Source organism: Scophthalmus maximus, chromosome 6, assembly GCF_022379125.1.
Source record: "Scophthalmus maximus strain ysfricsl-2021 chromosome 6, ASM2237912v1, whole genome shotgun sequence".
Lineage (NCBI taxonomy): Eukaryota > Metazoa > Chordata > Actinopteri > Pleuronectiformes > Scophthalmidae > Scophthalmus > Scophthalmus maximus.
In genome coordinates this window covers 17,113,733-17,125,170 of record NC_061520.1, presented here as the reverse complement: position 1 = coordinate 17,125,170, position 11,438 = coordinate 17,113,733, and the positions used below count along the sequence as shown (strand labels likewise).

The 11,438-nt window shown below is 43.3% G+C and overlaps 1 protein-coding gene across 2 annotated transcripts; it reads left to right on the top strand.

The window, feature by feature from the left end:
* Nucleotides 1-1,556: 1,556 nt before the first annotated feature.
* tgm2b (transglutaminase 2b) lies at nucleotides 1,557-11,234 on the top strand. 2 transcript variants are annotated; one of them, XM_035630991.2, is made up of 13 exons: nucleotides 1,557-1,716; nucleotides 5,025-5,204; nucleotides 6,187-6,405; nucleotides 7,244-7,362; nucleotides 7,771-7,899; nucleotides 8,075-8,252; nucleotides 8,367-8,499; nucleotides 8,649-8,752; nucleotides 8,864-9,103; nucleotides 9,308-9,583; nucleotides 9,664-9,818; nucleotides 9,992-10,128; nucleotides 10,828-11,234. In XM_035630991.2, the coding sequence occupies exons 1-13, from the start codon at nucleotides 1,707-1,709 to the stop codon at nucleotides 10,976-10,978; spliced, it is 2,031 nt and encodes a 676-aa protein (XP_035486884.1). In that variant the 5' UTR covers nucleotides 1,557-1,706; the 3' UTR covers nucleotides 10,979-11,234. The 2 variants fall into 2 exon arrangements, with proteins under 2 accessions (XP_035486884.1, XP_035486885.1); XM_035630992.2 differs by lacking the exon at nucleotides 1,557-1,716 and adding an exon at nucleotides 2,585-2,758.
* Nucleotides 11,235-11,438: the final 204 nt, after the last annotated feature.

Sequence of the window (11,438 nt, the reverse complement as noted above, 5' to 3'; positions counted from 1 at the left end):
GTTGCTTTTGTTCCTTCGCTGTCACTGTAACTCTGCCACTGACACGCTGACTCAAACCTTTTTCTCTCCCCCTTTTTCTTTAAAACGCACAATAATGTATTATTTACCCTGCAATGGAGTCCAGGTGATAGATGCCACAGTCTGTCTGAAGTGGCCAGGTCTGCCTTGGCAAAGGCACTCAAGTCATTTCCACTGTGTGGGTTTGGACTGAGCTCTGGCTTTAGTTTCACTTCTGTTGAATCACTGGCTTCACTCTTCTGACAAAATGCCCGACTCTGGAGCCAAGACTCATGTTTGTAGTTAAAAACTAGTCTGCCCGGAGTGCTTCAAACCATATGACTGGCTTCATCCCTCTATTTTTATTGACAGTTTCAATTTTTGGTGGGTGCATAAATATCTAATTTTATATTGGGGTACTGGCAACGTTGACATGGAGCACAGGACAAATACTGTAACAGGCTTACACCTCACGCACCAAAGAATCCACAAATCTCTTCCCTTGACTTGAAACATTGCTTCTACAACTTGTCCTTCATCGCACTCGACCTGTGCATACCTCATCATGAGCTCATCCGAATAAACACTTGTGATGCAGCTGCTCTGTTATGATGAAGCTTTCATACGGTGGAATACTGTAGATATGATTTACAGATTCAAACCCACCTTAAAAGGTGAGGCTTATTCAATACTCCTCTGATAAAAAAAATCAAATACTGTGAAACACCAAAAAACAAAAAAAGGGTAGGCCTTTATGTGTTTGATATCGATATATAGTTTCATTTTTAAAATGGCTCAGTAATTTCCCGAGACAGCACGGCACTGTAGTTAATGATAGATGTTACTCAGACAGGAGTATTTTTAGCAGTGAAATGAAATAAAACAACAGGGAAAGCTCCCTATGCAAAATACTTACAGTAAGTTGAGGAAAGATGCAAAAAAAAATGTCTAAAACCTTTTATCATGAATTTGATTTCAATTTAATATAAATGGTTGTCATTTATTTCTTTTTATTTACCATGATAAAATGCATAGGGGCTTGCTCTTGCCCTGTAGATATCGATACAGGAGTGGCAGTGGATGATAAGACACGTTTAGGTTTTTGTGCACCTGGATATCCTTTAATCACCGGTTATGAATTTGTCGACAATAACAAAAAACATAAAACGACACCAACCTGCTCGGTCCTGGGTAATTTCAGCCAAACTGAAATGTAACATTAAGAGTTTGATGTGACAGTAGGTCCAGTGTTTCCTGACATTCCTGAACGCAACAGGACCGTCGTGCACGCGCTGCCCCCGCCGCTGCGCACCCTACGGGTCACACGGCGCAGAGTTGTCAGGTCACCTGCGCAGCGCAGGACGAGCACTGTGATGAATCACCGGGTGTTCCGAGATGAATGTGCTTCTGATGCAACACAGCATGCGCACGCGTGCCGAGTTGTTTTACTTTTTTTTTTTTTTTATTCCTCTTCTTCTTCTGGAGACCCTTGGCCTGGGGGAGGGTCGCGTCACGCCCACCCATCAGACTCACTGGCTGAGCACGACTGCGAATAAAACCGAGATAACGAACGACGGAGTGAGACACACACACACACAGACACACACACACACACACAGACACACACACACACACACACACACAGACCTCCGCCTGAGCTCCAGACATTCGCAGGAGACTCAGTGTAGTGAAAGAGAATCGCAGCAGTCATGGCTCAAGGTAAGTTTTCTTTTTTTTCTTTTTTTAAAGCTGACATAAATTACTTGTGTTTATTAGGTGCAAACTTGCTATTCAATAGGCTGGTGAGGTGACAGTTTACAAATGTTAAATAGTGCATGGTTTATTCACGGTGACACAATATATTTCCAGAATGTATTCAAGTCAGTTATTGTTCTTTGCGTCAATATAACTTTAAAGGATGCTCGCTACTAGTGGATTCAAAGATCAGTGCTGTCTTTCTTTCTTTTTTTCCCGTCACTGACCGAGAAGTGAGAGTCCAGACAGGCAAACTTGTTTGTTCTTTCTAGAATACTGAAGGCATCGTGTCATAGAATAACAAAGGTGGCAAAGGTGAGGTTACATGTCATCATCACCCCGGGGCTGATGGACATTCATCAGAGATCTGAGGAACCAGTGTATCTGAAAAAACGCTTCACCCTCATGTTTGAGCAGTGGATTGATGCCCTGGGACCTGGACGCTTATAATAGTCGCCGGGAGCAGTTGGTGCCTCCTACAGTTTACTACTGCTATTTTTATAGGCACACACACACACACACACACACACACACACACACACACACACACACACACCACCCCAATAGTTTGCTTTAGGCCATAGTTTGCAAAGACATTCAGAACATCCCAAACAAGAAAGCTGCAACTGTTGACCTGTGTGTGTGTAACACACCACACTTTTCTAAGGAGGGCTGTTGACGGCATACAGACTTTATTATGTGTGAATGCACTGGTTGGTGGCTATATCTCGTCTAAGCTCTGTCATATTTCAGTGATTTTATATTAATTTTTTAATATAGTTTTTTTCTTTCTCTTCTCCTTTCTTTCTTAACTTCTTTCTTTCTTTCTTTCTCACGTGTGAATGCTGAGGCATTCTGTACGAATGCAGCTCCTTTTTGTGATTGACAAAATGACACCTATCTAGCGAGATCACCTTGAGATCACCAGCAGTGGGCTGCGTTGTCGCCTCCCGGCTAGAAGACTGTCGGTTCGAATCCAGGTTCACGTGATCTGCCTCAGCAAAAGGTGCCTCCCTGTGCTTTGCAGCAGTCACACATCGAATTTCCGCAGGAAATGCGCTTCTAGTTTACGTTTTATATTCAATGCATTTGTGTGTGTGTGTGTGTGTGTGTGAGTGTGTGTGCGTGTATATTTGATAACTGGAACTACCAAGTCTGAATCTTACAAGACATGTATGCTTTTTTGCAAACTGCATTTTTTAATTCTTCTTCACAGCAAATCCTCCAGTCTATACATACACAAACAAAAAGGCCTTTGAAACCTTTGCACCAGTGCAGAATAGTTCAGTTTAAATTGAAAGTGTCTGTGATGAAGCTCGTGAATGCAGCATGGGTGTTACCTGCTTGACTGAGAAGTTCTGTTTTGATGTTGATTTTTCCATGATCTAAATAGTTTATTCAGTTAACACCCATACCATTTTATTTTGATATCCCCATTAGGCTTATGCTGGCGTCAGAGCCGCCGGCAGAGACAGTCCCTCTGTGGTGTGGGTCATGGTTGGTAGTGGGGGAGTGAAGTGTGTGTGTACAGCTTAGTGAGGAAGGCAGGGTCACGGCTGAGGAATCTCTACCTTCTGCATTTCATATAAGAGCTTTGGGCTGCTACAAGTTACAGTATGTGACCCTATAGAATAGACTGAAAGCCAAGGAAATCCGGTCATTTGGCTTTACGGCACTCGTGCATACCATCTGAAATAGCACACCAGCTTCACCTTGAACGACACATGCTGTTGCACTGAGGTTTTGGAGCAAATCAAACTGAGTTTTCTTCGGCCCAATTACGCAACCACAGTAAGGCCCCAAGTCACCACAGAAAGGATTACGTCAGGGTCTCACTGCACCATTACTGTTGCTTCGGAAGCTTTTGGGTCGCAGACGATCATATCTTATTAACCGCCATAATTGATTTCAGATTGTGTCAAGCTGAGGATCCATTTTATTTGTGACTAAGTTAAACTCTTTTAAATTCCTTTTAAAAAGTAAAAGGAGAAAAAAATAATAATGGCAGTTTCTCGACTCCATTTGAGATATCTCTTTCTCCTGATGGTTCTTCAATCAACTGTTGAATAGCATATGTGCTCCAATGAAATGCTCCTATTTATTTGATGATTACAGATCAAATGGGCTGTAGTATGCACGAGTAAACAACAAAGCCCCTCGTAGTCCTCCAGCTGTCCCAGGAAAGGCAGCATTTAGCCCCAATCAGACACAGTAACATGCCTTCACTTAGGAACTGACCAAAGGTTAAGGTCAGTAAAACAGAAGTGCTGAGGAATGATCCCCAGTGGACTTCATGTAAAACAGCAGGAAGTCTTTGTCTATGCTTAAGTCTCGCCCAGCCTTGACACCATCACCTCAGGTTTTTTCTTAACATCAAGCTATAATATATGGGGAGAGGTCAGGGGTTGGTCAGCAGCAGGAGGACCGTGGAGGTTTGACATGGGAGGAACCTGCGTTTTCTTACGAACAGGAAATCAAAGGGTGGGATCCTTTTAGTCACAGCGTGCACTGGAGAGAGGGAGAGGTTTCATGTTTGCACAATTCACAGGGAGTGACTGTGCCTGTCTGTGTTCACCCTATGGTAAAAATGCGTCTTACCATAAATGACTGCGTGACTGTCCTGCAGTCCACAAGCTTTTCTATTCCAAAGCCCACAGAATAGCCACCGTAGAGGCTTTGAAGATCAAATGATACCCTCCTTTACAAATATTTAGCCCAGGAAGTAAAGAAGTTCACTTTTAGAAAAGAAAAACCCACTTTCACAGCTGCAACATGAAGAAATCCAGACTCTAATTAACTTTAGTCTTCTGCTTCGTTCGCCACAGGTCTGCTGCGAAAGTATGTTTGTAATTATTAGAGTAATTTGTAAATTCTATCAAATAGTCTTTGTCCTACACCGGCTACACATTATTCAACATGCACTTCATCAAGAAGTTGAGTTGCCGTGGCACTTTAAATGTTCAGCACACATACGGTATATCCTCCTTTTGAATTAAAAGAAGAACCAAGGCAATGACTGAGGAGCTAGAAAACAGATGTATATGCTTTACACATTTATTTTATTGTACTGAAATACTCAATTCACTTAACTGCTGTAGTACATAACATAATAACACACAATGAATGATAGAACAATTATTTATCTACAGTCACTTTTATCCATAAAATAATATTACATTTGCATACATACTATATATTTTGAATAACAAACCACTTTTATCCGGTTATATTTGATTAATTAATTGAAAAAAAAATCTTTTTCCTCTCCTTAGCTCTGGACATTGAGCGCTGGAACCTTGAGTGCGAGTTCAACAACACCGACCATCGTACCGATCTCAACGGCGTCGATCAGCTGATCGTGAGGAGGGGCCAACCTTTCACAATCAGCTTTTACCTGCGCTCCGGACACTTTCAACCAGGAGTCAGCTCGCTTGAATTTGTTGCAGAAACAGGTATTACTCCTTCAATTACTCTTTGACTTGACGTCGTTCCCAGTCACACAACACAACTCATTTTATCCATCAGTTATTGCTGCAGCCTAATGTTTGTGTGGTTTAAGGGTTTTTAAGAGCAATTCCACACGAAAATGTCATATTTCTTAACCTATAGACCTTTAAAAAACCATAAAAACCCACAGACTGAAAAAGTGAATAAAGATAACTTTCCCAATATGAGAAATGTGTGTCATAATGATCTTATAATGATCAGAGGATGAAGGAAAAATACTGTAGTTAAAGTGTGTCCTTTCACTGAGAAGGAGGAAGGAAGGAAAGGAGAACATTTCCCCCTGTTCATTCGTCACTTATGCTGCTACTGGCTTTTACATTGAGCGCGCTTACACAAGCTGTAAGATGTTCTGTTGTTGTTTCCATTGTTAACCTCAGTGTTGAAGGTTCTTTGCTGTTATTGTTGGGAGCCCCAGGTTCTCTATTCCCATGTATAGGCCAATACCATGGAAAAAAATACAAAGAAAGCAATGTCTCCTTGGATAAACCTCCCATACAGTGTGATAAGACAGCTGTTGCTTGGCATCCTCTCTTTAAACAGGACGCGTTGCTTGCCAGCAGGATATGTGAATAATCATAGATAACATTCAAGTCAAGTACATTTGAATGGATTTGGAGAGGGACCATTCATCATCATCCCACTCAGTGAGACACAAGTGATGAAACGACCTTCCAGTCCTTTACGAATGGTTTTAGGTTCATGTAACTCATCACAATTCAAATCTAATCTGAGGTCGCAGAGTGAGACTTGAATTTCAGCTTTGGTCTTAATGAGGTGCCATTATACAGTTATGCTCTCAGTACATGGGAACATTCCTCAGATGTTGAACTAAATTTAGCATGGTTTGGGAATACAGTGGAATTGGGAGTTTCCATTCCCGAGACACAAATATTTCACTGAACTCTCTGTCCTCTATCACACATGCAGGTCCTCAACCCTCTGAGGAGTATGGCACCAGGGCCTCCTTTGGTCTGTCTGCCAACACCGACACTTCCCACTGGAGTGCCGCCGTCATTAGCCCCCCTGGAGACATGGTGGCCCTGTCCGTCTGCTCTGCCCCTGATGCCCCAATAGGCCGCTACACCCTAACCCTGGGGCGGTCAGAGCGGATTGAGTTCATCCTGCTCTTTAACCCCTGGTGCCCAGGTGAGTAAATAGACCATACGTCAAGATGTCATGCAATGGATCCTGCGTAGCGATCTTAAGCTACAAATGCATCGATGATCATGTTTCATGGCAGACTAGGTTTATGACAGGTGCTATTCAGAAGCAGTAGTGAAGAGATTATATGGGACGACGATTGTAGTTCTGACATGAAATCTAAGGAGAAGTTCTTTTTGGGAAATCTGATTTTAGATGAGTTACATGAGAAGACCTCTACCGCTGCCATGTGTTTCTGGTAAATGTGAGGCTACTGCGAGCAGCTGGTGGGCAAGTAGCTGGAAACAAAGGGAAACAGTCTAGTCTTACTCTGACAACATATATGAAATACCATCAGAAAACTCAATATGTCATATCTTGTTCATATACCCTCCCCCCAAAAACTGAAAAGGCAGATATTTGTTTCTTGGCTGGGAGAAGTCACTTGTCCGACATGTAGATAGGATTTTCTTGGAAATTTGCAGATGAGCTATAATATTGTATTTCGTGAGCTTTAGAGCGACTGGCAGGGTCAAACAAACTGTTTCCCCCTGATTCTCCCCTGCAGCGTCACACTGAATGAACAGATATCAGAGTGGTAAAGATATTCTCATCCAACTCACAGACAGAAAGTGAATATGTCCTAAACTGAAAAGCCATTTTTATGTAACATGAAAGTTTCAAATTGTATAACAGTTTGATCAGTACACTCCATCACATGCAGGGTGAGAATAAGTGTAGTTTTAGTTTCCAAGGAATTAAGACCAATACTGTACCAGTCCTGTACCAGCGAGGGGCTGCATGAAGACAGTCATTCTATGTTTGTGTTGGCTCCTGTCCGCAGGTGATGCCGTGTACATGGACAATGAGCAGAGTTTGGAAGAGTATGTCTTATCTCAGGATGGAATCATCTTTCGAGGCAGCGTCGGACGTCCCATATCTACTCCCTGGAACTTTGGCCAGGTACCAACACCAACACTGATGCTGTCAGCTTCCCCTCTTAACACACGCACGGTCGACCATGCGAGCCGACATTGTGAAGGAGTTTGCGGCACTTCTATTCTGATTAACGGGGTGTTTCATAACTGCAAACGCAAAGGTATTTGGGAACATTTGTCAATGAAATTAACAGAGGTATTTTTTATCTGATGTCCTGATGAATGAGAGGAGTATGTTACCTTATTCACTTCGTCATTGATAGCCGATACGGTTTAAATTTAGCTTGGCTTAAGCCGTGTGTGACTCGAGAAGAATGTCAGAATCAAACCTCTAATTTGCAGCTGTTTCCATGAAAGGGTTTTCCGAAAGGACACGTTTGTGTTTTTTTTTTACTGTATTTTAACTTTAACTTTATATCTATATATTTTTCAGTTTGAAAGCGGAATCCTTGATACCTGTCTGAGGATTCTGGACATGAATCCTAAATGTCTGAAGAATCCTGGCAAAGACTGCTCAGGGAGAAGAAATGCCATCTATGTGTCCAGAGTGCTGAGTGCTATGGTACGACAAATATCTGATTCTCATCTCAGAAAGAGATCATTTTCCTGAGGGTTTTTTTAATGCATAGATAGGTTTATGTGTGGGTTACCAAAAACATGAATTTAAACATAACATCGAAAGAAATTATACTAATCTAATATGCGACATATATGTTTTACACTCCTTTGCCTGTTAGGTGAATTGTAATGATGACAAAGGGGTGTTGCTGGGGAAATGGACAGATGGTTATGAAGGAGGTGTGAGCCCCATGTTCTGGAGGGGCAGTGTGGAGATTCTGCGCAACTGGGACACACAAGCCTGTCAGCCTGTGCGCTACGGACAGTGCTGGGTGTTTGCTGCAGTGGCCTGCTCAAGTAAGATAGGGCGGAGAGGAGCACAGTAGCCTATCACTGGAAAACACACTTGATTTGTCTCAAACACCTCAGAGTATCACAACACATGTGTCAGTTGTTTTCATACCCTGTCAGTTTCCAGAGCACTTGGCATTCCCTGCAGAGTCGTCACTAACTACGTGTCAGCACACGACACCAACAGCAACCTGGTGATTGAACGCTACATCAATGAGAAAGCAGAGCCCATTCATTCCAAGGAAATGATATGGTAAGTAATCAAATGATGTCAACCTGTTCACTGCTGATTTGGTGGTGTAACCTGAACAAGTCCAGTCGTGAAACGTTATAATCGCAGTGCCTGGAAAAAAACAAGAACACGTGTAGGAATCAAGCTGATGGTGTGTATTGCAACTGCAGGAATTATCACTGCTGGGTGGAGAGCTGGATGACCAGGCCTGACCTTCAATCAGGTTTTAATGGCTGGCAGGTCTGTGACCCTACACCCCAGGAGAAGAGTGAAGGTAACAGACACTCTGCACCAATGCACCCACGATGAGGATTTTTTTTCAAGGGAAAATTCCTCACCAAGGTGCATCTACAGTATCATCTTTGTTCTGGCGTTTTTCCCTCAGGAGTGTACTGCTGTGGCCCCATCCCTGTCAGGGCCATCAAGGAGGGGGAGCTCACTTTCAAGTATGATGCCCCGTTTGTCTTTGCGGAGGTCAACGCAGACACCATCACCTACACGAAGAAAAACGATGGCAGCATATCGAAAGTCATTACCACTACAGCGGTAGGCCAAAAGATCAGCACCAAGAGCGTGGGCAGTGACGCCAGAGAGGACATCACTCATCTCTACAAGTATCCTGAAGGTAGAGCACACTATTCTATAGTATTGTAATTGTAGACGGACCTCTTAACTGCCTTTGTTCCAGAAGGTCTTTACTCATTCAGACCATTTGTTACGTTGAATATACCACAAAGTCGACTATTCCGGATTGGCCCAACTCATGTTCGTCAGATTTAAAACTTCTGTTATTCGGTGTGTGATGTGTGCTGCGTCCACATTTAACCAGGTTCTGATGAAGAGCGGGACACTTTCAAGAAGGCCAACCACCAAAACAAGCTGCTGCAGAAGCAGCAGAATCAGGGCCTGCACCTCACCATCAAGGTGACGTCAGACATGAGGAAGGGCTGCGACTTTGACGTGTTCGCCGTGGTTACCAACAACACGCAGAGCGAGAAGAAGTGCCGCTTGGTGTTCGGATCCTGCGCCGTGTCCTACAGCGGGACTCTGGGAGGGAACTGTGGCTTCAAAGATCTGCTCAATGTTGAGCTCGCACCAGGAGCAGGTGAGACAAGTCACCATGTGGATGCACGAAGCACTCGACTTGAGCTTTTTGTGTGAAATACACTGTGTATGTTGTTCTAGAGAGACGGGTTCCGCTCAGGTTGAACTACTCTAAGTACGGCAGCCTGCTCACTGAGGACAACTTAATCCGTTTGGCGGCACTGTTGATGGACACCGCAGAGACAAGGCTGGCAGTGAGAAACATTGTGCTGGATAATCCTGAAATCAAAGTCAGGGTGAGTATAATGGCAACCTGCAACAGGACAAATTGAGAGCAACTACACAGCAGCACATTAAATCAAGTCTGGGTGTTTCCTGTGTATTGAAAGACCTTGGCCCAAGCAAAACTGTACTGTAACTGCGGTGACACTTTCATTGACTAACACCCCGAGGTGGCTGCGCTCTGCAGATCCTGGGTGAACCAAAGATTAATCGCAAACTGGCTGCAGAGATCACCGTCCAGAACCCGCTGCCGGGGCGGCTGGAGAACTGCTGCTTCAGCATCGAGGGGGCCAACCTCACCGGGGGCCGCGTCATCTCTGAGAGGTGAGGGAGTCTCGCTATCCAGCTTGGGTTTGTTATTCGCCTGAATTGGAAACTGTAACTGTAACCGCAGTAGACACAACGAAGCATACAGATAATGTTCCTAGCTAACTATCAGTTTGTCCCTCATTCAATAATGTAAACTTATTTCTTGCTTGGAAACAAGCTTAATGTAGGAAAGGGCAGTTTGGACGTTCTACGATTTGTTGCCTTGGTCTATGTGTTGTCCACTTGTCTGGCGGGATGTGCTGCTCTTGAGTCAGCACTAAGAGTCCCTGTTAAAGAAACAGCTAGTGAGATGGCTCTTTATCACTCATCAATTATCTTGTTATGAATTCATTTTTACATTTTTCTCATTCGGTGAGTTAAGCACGGAGGAGACAATTAATTACTTTACATAAATGCAGGATTCCTGGCTGCATGAACGTGATGCATTTTCACTGTCAATGCTGTTTTTGGGCAGAGCTCTTCTAACTCAAACAGTGTCACGAAACAGTTATTAAAGCAAAACTCCCTTTTTCTAACCTTCACTCAGAGCAGGTCAAACTGGAGCAGCTCCAGCTACAGTGTCGCCATAAATAGTCATAACTGTCTCAGTGATAATCGATCATCTAAATATTTATGCAATCAGAGTGACTGTAATAAAGTCCTTAGTGTGTGTGTGTGTGTTACAAAAGTAATGTTTAAATATTTACCTTACAGGCTGGACTCCTCCGTGGAACCAGGGGAAGATGCTAAAGTGAAAATCTACTTCACTCCCACCCACACCGGGCTGAGAAAGCTGGTGGTCGACTTCGACAGCAGCACGCTGTGTCACGTCAAGGGCTACAGAAATGTCATCGTTGGAAAGTAGAGCTGCCCATTACACAGCAGGATTGTATTACTCTTCATAATATAAGTGTTTATTCTTCATCCTTTTTGCAAAGCATGCTCTCTTGCTGTATTTTGCCGACTACTATTGAACAGTTACAGTATATCTGTTCTTATTCAGAGTCATCATTTAAACAGGACCTGATTTTACTATTGATTAAGGCTAATGAATGTGTTTTCAACAGAATCTGTACGTTTTCATCTCTTGCTAAGTGCTACAATTAAAAGTCTAATTATAATGTCTTTGTTATGTAGTTATTTCAACCAGTCACATTGACGTCACACAACCTTTGATTGATGTGTTTTCCTTGTCTACTGTGGCCCCTGCCCTGCACCTCTCTGGCCCCTGTGCCCTTCCACCAGCCTTTCCAGGGACCCTGATGCCTTCAGTGCATGTTCCCTAAATGCTCCCAAATGACCAGAGAGGCTAATATTGACTTTAC